The 13,613-nt window shown below is 47.5% G+C and overlaps 1 protein-coding gene across 1 annotated transcript in view; it reads left to right on the top strand.

Moving 5' to 3' along the window:
• Positions 1 to 13,613, top strand: part of ABLIM3 (actin binding LIM protein family member 3) — a 91,885-nt gene that overhangs the window by 10,684 nt on the left and 67,588 nt on the right. The window contains exon 2 of the mRNA XM_015412639.1: positions 2,653 to 2,765. Within this exon, the coding sequence (XP_015268125.1) occupies positions 2,653 to 2,765 (113 nt within the window). The remainder of the gene's footprint in view (positions 1 to 2,652; positions 2,766 to 13,613) is intronic.

The raw sequence follows: 13,613 nt of genomic DNA, 5'->3' as shown, positions 1-13,613 counted from the left end.
GGAGCCGGGAACGGGGCGATGAGCGGTCGCCGGAGAGCTGGGGTGCGAAGCGGCGCGGTTTCCGGAGGTCTCGGCATCGGTGCTCGGTGCAGCGCTCGTGTCGGCGTCCGGGTCTTTGTTCATGGGTCGTGGATCCCACCTTCGTCGCCAGTGAAAAGTATGCAGACGGAGAGTGATTTCAGCTAAGCATACCTTTATTTAGTTCAGGACAAAGACAACTGACCGGCTCGCAGGCCGGTTTATATACGTTCAGAAAACCCGCCACCAAGCATACCTAAACACACCCCCTACTCCCGATAGGCTATTTACAGTAACCGGGTGACCATTGGTCTCCCGGCTGGGAAGCTAGCCCATTTGATAGGGCCGGCTAGGATCCTCCAGATCCTTTGTCTTTCGACTGAAGCTAACATAGGAATTGTGCCTGGCCAGCCCGGGCAAGTCCAGGCATGTCAGGCTGAATACATTACACATAGAAACAGACAAGGAGGGAGGACTGATAAGAGTTAGTGAGGGGAACATCAAACAAAGTAGTTTTCACCCACTGGCAGAAGACAACAATAGAGAGTAGGGATGCCTGTCCCCAGATTTTTCGGGCTCCCGGCAGACGCCAGCCAGCTGGCCAGTGGAGGGGAAGTCCTGCCCCCAACAGTTGTCTGCACCCCTGCTTGACAAGAGCGGTCACCATGCGTGTCTGCACAACAACCCGTGAATTTGTGGCTTGCAGAGCCAGTTTGGTGCAGTGGTTAAGTGTGTGGACTCTAATCTGGGAGAACTGGGTTTGATTCCCCACTTCTCCACTTGCAGCTGCTGGATGACCTTGGGCAATCCATAGTTCTGTCAGAGCAGTTATCTCAGGAACAGTTCTCGAAAGAGCTCTCTCAGCCCCACCTACCTCACAGGGTGTCTGTTGTGGGGAGGGGAAGGGAAAGGAGTTTGTAAGCCGCTCTGAGACTCCAAGTGAAGGACGGGGTATAAATAAAAATCTCTTCTTCTTCTTCTTCTAGCGGAAGCCACCTGCACCTGCTCTGCAAGCAACAAACTTGCTGCTTGTAGGGCAGGCGCGCAGCACCCACTTTGCCCCCAACTATTTAAAGCAGGGATGGCCAAACTTGCTTAACGTAAGAGCCACATAGAATAAATATCAGATGTCTGAGAGCCACAAAACATGAACAAATATCACACACGTGTTTTTATTGAAACATATGCAATTTGCTTTTTATTAACATTACATAAGATTGCCAAAAATAAAAACAAAGGGGGTAAAAAAAGATATTGATAATGATATTTATTTGTCCAATGATATTTGTTTGTTGGCTAATTATATTTATTTGTCTAAGAGAGTGAGAAAGAGAGAGAGGTGGAAAGAAAGAGAGAGAGAGAAAACAAAGAAAGCAAATAGACAAGGGAGGGAAGGGGAAGGAAGGGAGCAAGAGAGAAAGAAAGGTGGAATTAAGGCAATGGTATACAGGAGTATATAAGGAATGTGGTTTAATAAGTATGAAGGCCCTAGGCCATGAAGAGCTTTAAAGGTAATATCTGCATTTGAACCAGATCTGGAAGCATACAGGTAGCAAGGCCTTGCCTAGCAACCAGTGGGAGCTTCAGAGCGAGGGGCGTGGGGCTGCATCATACGCACCATGATGTCACTTTTGGGGGGAAAATTGACATAATGTCAGGTAGCTCTATGAATCCCTGGAAACTCTGTGGTAAAAACATACAGTTTCCAGCAATTCCAACATCACTTCTCATTTTCCCCCTAGTAGTGACATTGGAAGGGCTACTTGTGGGAAGTCTCTCACCATAGCAGGAGGCCTGGCAGCCTTAAATGCAGTAGATGCAATAGTGGAGTTATGTGTTTCAAGTGGCAGATACCAGAGAGGAGCCCTGCTGCCAAAACTAGTATCCATTGTAGTATCTGAGATGTCTTCAGAAGCACCCTACAGTAGTCCAGTGTGGTGGTTACAGTAGCATGGATCAGCGTAGCTCAGTCAACAAAATGAAAATAGAACCTGCATAGAATCCCTTCACAAGATCTAGTGTGTTACACAAATAATACTGTCTGCAACATGCATCACATATTATTAAGGTTGCCACCCTTCAGGTGGGGCCTGGAGATTTGTTATTACAACTGATCTCCAGGTGACAAAGATGAGTTCCCTTGGAGAAAATGGCTGCTTTGGAGACTGAACTCTATGCCATTGTACCCTGCAGATGACCCAAACCCCACATTCTCCAGGCTCCACCCCCAAAATCTCCAGGTATTTCCCCACCCAGAGCTGGCAACCCTACATATTATGCCCCCAATACGGGCATGAACAGAATCTGGGAATTGTCCAAAAGTCTGTTGTCAGAATCCACAAAGGTAACCTGGGCAATCAGGTTGCCAGAAAATCCTCTGGTTTCCATTTCCGCAGCAAAAACCAATCTCTGGTATATCACCTTTTCCTTAACAAATCTCACACTTTAGGCAGGCTGCTGTTTTTTTCCTGTTAGCAGCCCTTTAGAGTAACAGTCAGCCACAATTGCAGCTTTTTGCAATAAGGTCCCTGGAGCAAACCTTGTGATAATTCATCAAGACAATGAGGAGATCCTCGGGTATCTGAAGTCCTCCATGTAATCTTTGAATCTTTTTCTGACTTCCCTCTGTTTCAGAAAACCATTCCCTATCGGAGACAAAGTTACTTTCAGTGGCAAGGAGTGTGTTTGCCAAACCTGTTCCCATTCTCTGATCAGCAACAAACCCATCAAGATACATGGACCAAGTCGTAAGTCAAACATGTTTCATTTTATTCTCTCCTTTGTAACACCCATAAAAGGCTAATGGGTTGTAGTGTAGTGGAAACCTTGGTGGTATCAGAAACCATCTTTGTCAGAAGATCTATTTGGCTGTGACTCTGAGAGGGAGAGCGAGCAGTGTACATGTCAGTGAAGCTTAGGGACCCATTTGTATTCTTGCCTTCCAATCTTTCCACCTTGAATAATTATGGTTATTGTGTTGCCATAACTGTGTATTCCAAAATGATATGCAAGGCTCCAAGATATCATAACTGGTTTTGAAATCCTAAGATTCTCTTAAACATGCCTAAAGTTAATTTTCATTTGCTCTGTGTACAAAAAAAAAAAAAGAGGTGGCATTAATCATCTTATGGTGTCATTACCAAAAGCTACAAACTATTATCTAAGGCTACAAACCTAACATGGTGAGACATTAGGGTTGCCAGCTCTGGGCTGGGCAATTCCTGGAAATTTGGGGAGTGGATCCTGGGGAGAGTGGGGCTTGGGGAGGGGAGAGGCCTGTCAGCTATGCTACCATGGGGGTTGGGATGTTCTTTCAGTGTCTGTGTAAATTGCTTTTGCATTCCTCTCTCTGCTTTGCGCTGAAATGCTTATCTCTAAAGAAGTACAGGTGTGTGTGTGGGGGTTGTCTGCCTTCCAGGCAAGCCGTGGGAGCCGAACAATTCCCAGCTTCGCATAGTAACAGTTTGCTGGCTTTAGCCTGCGCGCGGGAGGGTGCCTAATTGGCCAGCGCAGGGTGTGTGTGTGTGTGCATACGAATGCCCTATATCTCATTAGGTTCAATAGGCAACGGTTGTTCTTAACAGTGACTGTGTTAATGCATCTATGGCTCTTCAATAAAAGTATAACCTTTCCAAGAAGTGTGTACTCCGTTGTTGGCTGTGGGTTCTGACATTCTGTTAAGAATTCTTCATTCTCTATCTACGTGCCTCTCTCCTAAACCGAGATGAGCACCGCAGAGGAGAAACCTGATCTCAAGGAAGAAGAGGAGGAGGAGGAGGAAGAAAAGGAGCTGACCCCTACCACGACTGGGGTGTGTGACTCCCACGACCCAGTCTTTGGTGCTGGTGACAGCGGCTGTGATGGGTGCTGTCCTAAAAACAACCTCTATGTTGGTGTTCCTGACTCCCTCAGGGCCCAGACAACCACCCCAGATGGGGTATCGACCGAGCTCCAGCTGGTGCCACTTTAACCCGGATTCTACAACAGAGATTTATATGCTGACACGAGGGCCCTGAAGGGATAGCAGGTTCGACCTGGGGTTCCCAGCAGGAGATTTACCCCCATATGGGACCTCCTTTGAACCGCAGCCGGCAGCGTGGGTGACGGAGCGGTCGAAGGCGCGGAGTGGGCACGTGTCCCCAGATGGGGGACTGGAGTGGGCCCATAGGATGGAGGTGACTGACCAAGAGTGGCGGCAACTGCAGAAGGACATGGCAAATCTGTTCCAGGCGATCCCGTAGTTGATGATTCAAGCCATCAGAGAGGAAAGACAGGCTCAACCAGTGGCACCCCTGCAACCACCTCCCCAACCACCTCCCCCCCAACCTCAGCCGGGGGAAGTGCCCAGGCCAGCTCCGAGGGAGGTCCCAGTTCCAGCTTCGCGACCAGCAAGCCCAAGGGGTCCTGCGGTCCATTGGCCAAAAGACCTCATCGAAGCCACGTTTGAGGGGAACCCTGAAGAACTTGCCTACTTTGTGGTTCGAGTAATGAAATTCATGGAGAGATCGGGCCACGTGTTCCCAGATGACAGCAGTCAAATAGACATGGCGGCAGCCCATCTGAGGGGTCCCGCGGCGGCCTGGTATGTGGGGCTGCACAATGCAAAGGGCCCTGAGCTAGTCAATCTGGACGCTTTCATGTGGGCCCTGCGGGCCCAATTCGAGGATTGGAATGCTGGGCCGAAAGCAAGGGTCTTCCTATGCACCCTGAAGCAAGGGATGTGAACTGTGAGGGAGTACTCATCGTAATTCATGCTACACGCAGCCAAAGTCCAAACTTGGCCTGACCCGGTACTAGCCAAGTTGTACCACGTGGGGCTGAATCCAGAAATCCGGGAGCGGTAGATCCAGTCTCCCTACCGGAATGGATGCACGAAGCGGAGAGCATGGAGACACGCCTAAACACCCTACGCTTGGACATCGCCACTGGGGGAGGCAAGCCTGCATCTTCGGTTCCAAAAGGCAAACCGGCGCGACAGTCAGAGGCTACGCGGGAGCAACGCATGCGGCAAGGTCTTTGTCTGAAGTGTGGGGGAAAGGGCCATTTCATGGCCGAATGTGGCGGAACCGGCCTGGGGAAACCAGGACCAAGCGACTAAGCGAAAGGACGCCCGGCCACCCCTGCCAAAAAGCCGACGAGGAAGCCGAAATATGCCAAAGCCCTGCAAGCCACCCCAGAGGGCTTGGAACAAGACTCCAGTGAAGACGACCCCGAGCCGGTGGGAAAAGTCCAGGTCCTGCTGTAAGAGGTGCGGAGCAGCAGGACCCGATCCCGGAGGCGCCAAAAGTGGTGAGCAGCTTTCCCCCCTTGTTTTTTGTGACAGTGACTTTAATTAACCCCGACCTTGGAACACATATCTGTGTGAGAGCCCTCATTGACTCAGGGTGTGGGAAGGATCTTATCAACCCCTCCCTTGAGGGGGTAGTAAAGCTGGAAGACCCTTTGATTTTTACCCAAATGGATGGGTCTACTATGAAAGAACCCTGTGAGTATGAGACTGTACCGTTAAGGTTGGGGGCGGGGGATCATTGGGAAGAACGGCTGTTCGTTATCACCCCAGCCGCTAGATTCCCGCTGGTCCTAGGAGGCCCGTGGCTACGTGAAATTGCTGAGGGAGGTGCTAACCACGTTGCACAAGCACAAACTGTTTGCAAAACTTTCTAAGTGCGGAAATATTGCCTGGCCAAAAACTACCTAAGGGACGCATTTATGCCATGGGCCCGGCGGAGAAAGATGAACTGCACAAGTTCATAGACAAAAACCTGGCCTGTGGTTTCATCAGACTGGCCTCGTCCCCATCTGCTGCCCCGGTCTTGTTCCGGAAGAAAAGGGATGGGGGGCTGAGACTCTGCATGGATTACCGGGGCCTAAATGCAGTGTCGTCAACTAATTCCTACCCCTTGCCATTGATCAAAGATTTATTGGCAGAGGCGGCCCAAGGGAAAAACCTTTCTAAGCTGGATCTCCGAGATGTGTACTTTCGCGTGCACATCAGGGAGGGGGGTGAACATAAGACGGCGTTCAATACCCCTCTCGGGCAATTCGAATATTGAGTGATGCCATTTGGTCTTCAGGGGCCCCCGGGGGTCTTCATGAACTTGATCAACGAGGTCTTGCACAAGCATCTGTTCAAGGGGGCCCTTGTTTACCTAGATGACATCTTGCTGTACTCCCCCGACCTCCTGTCCCACATGAAATTGGTGAGGAAGGTGTTAACCACATTGCACAAGCACAAACTGTTTGCAAAACTTTCTAAGTGCGAGTTTCATAAGACACATATTGACTTTTTGGGATATCATATCTCGGAGAGGGGTCTGGAGATGGATCCGGAAAAGGTGCGAGATGTATTGGGGTGGGGGGGTACCCCGCACCCGACGACAGCTCCAATCCTTCTTAGGATTCGCAAACCTTTACAGAAACTTTTTAGCCAATTTTGCCTAGGTCAGTTTACCCCTGACAGATCTCTTAAAAACTAAGGGGAAGGGCCCGGAGGCTACAAAGCCGGGAGCAGCGTTGCCTTGGAATAAAGATTGTCAGGAGCCTTTTGAATGCCTCAAAGCCTTGTTCACTTCGGAACCTGTACTTGCTCACCCTGATGAGACTAAAAAGTTCATTGTACAAACAGATGCGTCGGATGTGGCCATGGGGGGGGGGCATCCTCCAGGAGGGAGGGGATGGGTTGCTTCACCCCTTGGCATACATGTCAAGGAAGTTCAATAACACTGAACGGAACTGGTCTGTTTGGGAGAAGGAGGCGGGGGCAATAAAACTCGCACTGTCCACTTGGCAGCATTGGTTGGAGGAAGTGCGAGTCCCGTTCGAGGTGTGGACTGACCATAAGAACTTAGAAACGCTAAAAATGCCTCGGTGTCTCAATGCCAAACAGGTTCAGTGGGCAGATTTCTTTTCCAAATTCCAGTTCACCCTTCACCAGTTCCCAGGCTCAGCGAATTCGTTGGCCGATGCCCTGTTCCACCTACCCCAACACGATAGCCAACGGGAGGTGGTCTTGGACTCGGTGTTCACGCCTTCCCAGTTGGGCAGGGCGGTGACGACACGCAAACAGTTTGCAATGCCAAAGAGTCCACCTTCCAAAGCAGCCATTTTCTCCAGGTGAACTGATTTCTGTAGTCTCGAGATCCATTGTAACACCAGGAGATCTCCAGGCACCACCTGCAGGCTGGCAGCCCTATGAGACGTGGTCGTATGTTTTAGAAGTAGCCTGGTGCCAGTCTCTGCTCCATGCTGAATTTCTAGTGCTTATAGACTTGCTGGACATGTCTTAGTGGCTAGGAAGAGTCAAAAGCTTTCTTTAAAGGCTCCTTGAAGGAGCATTTTCTCCTGCAGGAACCGATTATGTAGACAAAGCTATCATCACCGCTTCCCGACATGAGTCAGAGGAAGAATGCTTATGTTCTGCCAGGTGATGTAGCAGCATGGCAGTCTTGCTGTGCTCCCTCTTGTCGGCCCTGCCTTGGCCTCCAGTAGGGTCGGGTTAGTGGCAAACCCATAGCCCACAAGGCCACTGAGCAGCCTTATGAGGCATGGCTTTTAACTTGCCACTGTATTCAGTACATGCGGGCAGTGGACTCTGCAGGCCCAGTCTTGCCCCTTCCTTTCATAGTGGCGGAGTCTTGGATGAAAGACAGTGGAATGGATCTACAGAGGAGGTTCTCTTTTGCTTTCCCTCTATCCTGCAGCCTTTCTTCTGAGCCCTGATACACACAATAGGGATAGACTCATGAGAAATACCATATGGCAGTGAGTGGGCAGCTTCTGTCACCCAAAGGATGTTGGGGGGGGGGGGGGGGGGGGGAAGAAAGGCAGGAGAAACTATCCTTCATGGGCCACATCACGCCACTCTCTGCCCATCAAGCCCGAGAGGCTAAATTGATCAGTGGTCACTTGCCTTTTAAAGGTCTTTTGGTGAACATCCTAAACTGTCATGTGAACCAGCTGGATGCAGTTGCCTTGTAGGCTGTGTGAGATCAGAGTGGAGGCAACAGATGCTGCTGTTCCCTAGTGTTTATTTAGACACATTAATTACTGAGAGGGGAACTGTACAAAATGCTTCACTATGATGACAAAACAGTGTCTTCCTGTGCCTGGCCAGACTGCTGGGTGCTGCCAAACAAGACTGTGACCACAGTGTAATGGGGAGTTAAGAGCAATTGTATCTATTGATTTCAGTGAGCTTAAGCATGTTGGACTGTGACCTGAAAGGAAGTTAACATTCCACTTGTATCTCCCCAGGAACCAGGGTACAGTTTTGTTGTGTGGTTGTATTTGGAAAGATTACTCCCCCCCCCCCCCCGTTTTGTATCATAGAGCCAACAAGGTGTAGTGGTTAAGAGCAGCGGACTCTAGTCTGGAGAACCGGGTTTGATTCCCCACTCCTCCACATAAATCCTGCTGGGTGACCTTCAGCCAGTCACATTTCTCTCAGAACTCTCTCAGCCCCACCTACCTCACAAAGTGCCTGTTGTGGGGAGAGGAAAGGAATATGATTGTAAACCACTTTGGGACTCATTAAGGTAGAGAAAAGCGGGGTATAAAACCCTATTCTTTTTTTTATGGCCCCCCATAGGGGATTTTTTTATTTGCATTTACTAAAAACTACAACGAAATTAGGGAGGGAATCTACACACTATAGGAGAAAAAAAAGAAAACCCACTAAAAACCCAAGGGTTGGAGGTCACATACAGCTTGTAAAAAATTTGCTTAACAATAATAAAAAGCTTTCTTTAACATTGAGAGTGATCAATCATCATTATAGCTTGTAAAAACATCCCAACATATCTGACTATATGAAGAGTAGTCCAGGAGAATCGCTATTTAAATTAGACACAAATTACAGAGAACAATGGCATCTCATTTAACCATTATTTTCCCCTCCACCATTAAAAGCAAATTAACAATAAGTCTCCCTCAGTAGATATTACACAATCTCATTTTCTCTTCCATTGCTGTTTTCCTCTTTCTTCTTCCCTGTGGCACCATCTTGCTGTATCAGGAACTGGCCATCTCAAAACAAAGTCCCTTCTCCTTTTTCCAGGACTGTTCCGCTTAAATTCTTGCCTTCAATCATAGGTGTTGTTCCTATTTGCTTTTCACTGCCCGACTTGAAGAGAGTCTCGTCACCTTATTGCCCTGCAGACTTAATCAGGATATAACCATGGAGGATACTCCTTTGCTTTAAGCCTCACTTATGATCTACATACAGGCCCTTCGACTTGCAAATGCCCATTTGACTCTCCTCTGCGATCCTGGAAGCCCGTATGATCATTGGTTAGATGCTTCTCCAATATTAACACAGTCCTTTTAAAAGCAACAGGTGACATGTAGCACAGTTCTTGCATAGTACCTCGTTTGTACCAACAGGGAACAAAGGCTTAAGACACAGTTTTCAAGAGTCTATGATTATTTCTGGTCAGATGGTTAACCAGCAGCTCTTCCACTTCCTGGAGAAAGCTTGGATATCGCTTGTTGTTCTTACTACGTTGTCCATCACCATTTTTAAGGATGTTTACTTTTACAAAGTTTGCCAAAGTCCCAAAAACTTGCTTCAACTCTTAACTGTCTCCTGGAATCCCTCTGCATAGTCCATTACCACTTTTAAACATGCCCCCCCTTTCTTCTAGCTCCGCAACGCTTATAAATAGTTCTTAGCGGAGGAGAGTCCCCTCTTCCCCCTCGCTTTTCCCCAGACGGCTTTTGCTTTGTTGTTTCGTTTCAACTTTACTCACTCTTCATATGTAGATCAAGTAGATCTTTCTGACAGATATGCTTATTTGCCGCTCAACCTCCACTCGCTAGATTTGGGGTGTGCGTAGCTTAGTCCTTGCCAGATCACAGCAGAGAGACCGTCGGAGCAAAGGGACACCTCAATTTCCCGACAGCGTGCCGGAAAAGAGGTGACCCTCTTGCTCCATGACTGGAGACCCTTCGCAACGGTCTCTGGGGGGCACGGACTGCTGGTTTGCGAGCCGCCTCCCTGGGAGATCCCAGGAGACACAGCCACCATCAGCTCGCCAAAACCCCGCCCACCTATAAAACCCTATTCTTCATCGTTGCTTAATATATAACATCCTGCCATGGTTACTGGAAAGTTAGGGCCAAGAGGAGGATTCAGAGGACTGGCTGATCCAAATTTCCAAAAAGGATTGAGGAGGGGTTATGCTGTGACCATTTGCTCTTGTGATGACTATGCCGAACTATATTGCATCCATATTATCTGAAAATTGGGACATGTTCTCCTCTGTGTCTTGTTTACTGCAGCAGTAGGCTATGGTTGAGGATCAGTCTGGCTTGCTGGCTCTGTCCCACTGATAAATCTCCTGATTCTTATGCAGTCTGTTTTGCAGTGGCAATCAGCAAGGAAAACATACCAGAAGAGATGCAAGACAATAATGGGAATTTGGAGTGAATTTACTTGTAAAGGCTTCTTAATGACATATTGTTCTACCCTTGGCAAGGAATGGTGGAGACCCACCTTGGGCTAGCCAGCACCATTTACGGCAGACTTTTAAAAAAATGTTTAGAAAGAATCATGGGAAGTGCTGCATTGGGGGGGAAAGACTGCCCCTGTCAATGTTTGCATATGTTTTATAACTATTAATAGGGTTGCCAGGTCCTCCCATCTGCCAGCAGGGGGCTCCTGGCTTTCCTCCTGGGTCTTCAGGCATGCATACAGTGAGGGTGATGTCATCATGCTAGGCACATTCTACAAGGAACACTAGCATTCAGCTAAAAACTCTAGAGTTTTTAGCTGAATGCTAGAGCACCCCACACACAACATGCCTGGTGCAATGATGTCACCTTGCCTCTGAATTCACTCTCTTCACCTCACAGTCATGCCTAGTCCCTGAACTGACTACACCCTGGCATAGCATCATTTAGTCCTTATTATAAGGCACCTCAGAATATGATGTCACAGAACATTATGAAATCTTGCTTTACATTCCGTCCAAACTGTCCCTGGAGTTTTGGAATGATAAAGGTGGCAGCCTTATGGAAGTGCTCTTTTCAGTTTCAGGCATTTCAAGTTACAAATGGCTTTCATCCATGAGGTAAGATGAAAGAGCTGCTTCAGTAGGTTGTGTGCCATCAGTGGTGTCAGAATGAGAGATCGACAAATTTGGACCAGAGCCCCAACAAAATGAATAGCCTCATTTGATAGCTTGTTTCACTGAGGATTATCAAGTCAAGGCTGCCAACTTTTTAATCAGCAAGTATTCCTGTGCATTTACTTGGCATTTGATCTGCAGAAATCAAGGGGGTAAAACTTTTTCAGGACACAGATAGGTATTATCAACTGTTACCCTGCACATATAAGCTGCCATCATTCTGATTTACTGCCTCAGGCTGGCCCTTCTTGTAGTCTTGTGATATTTATAACACTGAGTTTTATGTAATACTCGTAGTAAAGCCTATTGTAGAAGCAATACGACGAGGTCTAGAAAGATGTGATGTATAAAGAATGCAGTGGCTGGAAGCAGGTGAAGTACATATTAGCAGGACATTCACAAATACCTTTCCCCCCCCACACACACACACACACACTGACCCCTGCTCCATGCCCTGAAGATGGCAAAAAACCTCCAGGATGCCCAGGCAAACTGGGCACCTTCAAGATGAGCCCTTTTTAACTGAGCATTAAACTTCTGAGGATATGTTTAAAAGTTTGCAGGAATGAAAAGGAGCCAGGACTGTTAAAGCTAGAAGATCATGATTTGAAATTAGGTTGGCATGTCTTTGTATGGTATGAAAAAAGCAGTATACATAAATACTTTAAACAACACATGTTAAGAGCAGCATTGTTGAAGATATGGGGTTAAAATATGTTTTATATAAAAAAAGAAGGAAAGCGAAAGGCAAAGGCGAAAAGGAAAGATTTACCCAACTGAACGCAGATTTCCAGAGAACAGCAAGGAGAGATAAGGAGGCCTTCCTGAATGAACAGTGCAAAGTAATAGAAGAAAACAATAGAATGGGAAGGACTAGAGATCTCTTCAAGAAAATTGGAGAAATCAAGGGAGCGTTCCATGCAAAGCTGGCCATGATAAAGGACAAAAACGGTAGGGACCTAACAGAAGCAGAAGAGATTAGGAAAAGATGGCAAGAATACACAGAAGAACTATACAAGAAAGACCTCGATGTCCTTGACAACCACGACGGTATAATCACTGACCTCGAGCCAGACATCCTGGAATGTGAAGTTAAATGGGCCTTAGAAAGCATTGCTAACAACAAAGCTAGTGGAGGTGATGGTATTCCAGCTGAGCTATTCAAAGTCTTAGAAGATGATGCTGTTAAAGTTCTGCACTCCATTTGCCAGCAAATTTGGAAAACACAACAGTGGCCACAGGATTGGAAAAGATCAGTATACATTCCAATCCCAAAGAAGGGCAATGCCAAGGAATGTTCAAACTATCGCACAATTGCACTCATATCACACGCTAGCAAGGTCATGCTCAAGATCCTACAAGCTAGGCTTCAACAGTACGTGGATAGAGAACTGCCAGAAGTACAAGCTGGGTTTCGAAGAGGTAGAGGAACTAGAGATCAAATTGCCAACATTCGCTGGATTATGGAGAAAGCAAGAGAGTACCAGAAAAATATCTACTTCTGCTTCATTGACTATGCTAAAGCTTTTGACTGTGTGGATCACAACAAACTATGGCAGGTCCTTAAAGAGATGGGAGTACCAGACCACCTCACATGTCTCTTGAGAAACCTGTATAAGGGCCAAGAAGCGACAGTTAGAACCGGATACGGAACAACTGATTGGTTCAGCATAGGAAAAGGAGTACGACAAGGATGTATACTGTCACCTTGCTTATTTAATATATATGCAGAGTACATCATGCGAAATGCTGGCCTGGATGAATCACAAGCGGGAATTAAGATTGCTGGGGAAAAGATCAACAACCTCAGATATGCAGATGATACCACTCTAATGGCTGAAAGTGAAAAGGATCTAAAGAGCCTCTTGCTCAGAGTAAAAGAGGAGAGCGCAAAAGTGGGCTTGAAGCTCAACATCAAAAAAACTAAGATCATGGCATCCGGCCCCATCACTCCTTGGCAAATAGAAGGGGAAGTCGTGGAAGTAGTGACAGACTTCACGTTCCTGGGATCCCAGATCACCGCAGACTGTGACTGCAGCCATGAAATTAAAAGACGCCTGCTCCTTGGGAGGAAAGCGATGGCGAACCTAAACAGCATGATAAAAAGTAGAGACATCACCCTGCCAACAAAAGTCCGCATGGTCAAAGCAATGGTATTCCCAGTAGTCATGTATGGCTGCGAGAGTTGGACTATAAGGAAGGCCGAGCGCCGAAGAATAGATTCTTTTGAACTATGGTGCTGGAGAAGACTCTTGAGAGTCCCTTGGACTGCAAGAAGAACAAATCAGTCAATCCTCAAAGAAATCAACCCTGACTGTTCCCTGGAAGGCCAGATAATGAAACTGAAGCTCAAATACTTTGGCCACCAAATGAGAAGGGAGCACTCACTGGAGAAGACCCTGATGCTGGGAAAGATTGAAGGTCAAAGAAGACGGGGACGGCAAAGGATGAGATGGTTAGACAGTGTCA

Source organism: Gekko japonicus, unplaced genomic scaffold (assembly GCF_001447785.1).
Source record: "Gekko japonicus isolate JY-2015 unplaced genomic scaffold, Gekko_japonicus_V1.1 scaffold222, whole genome shotgun sequence".
In the NCBI taxonomy this organism is placed as follows: Eukaryota; Metazoa; Chordata; class Lepidosauria; order Squamata; family Gekkonidae; genus Gekko; species Gekko japonicus.
The sequence above is the reverse complement of the archived record's forward strand: the minus strand, read 5'-3'. Positions and strand labels throughout refer to the sequence as shown.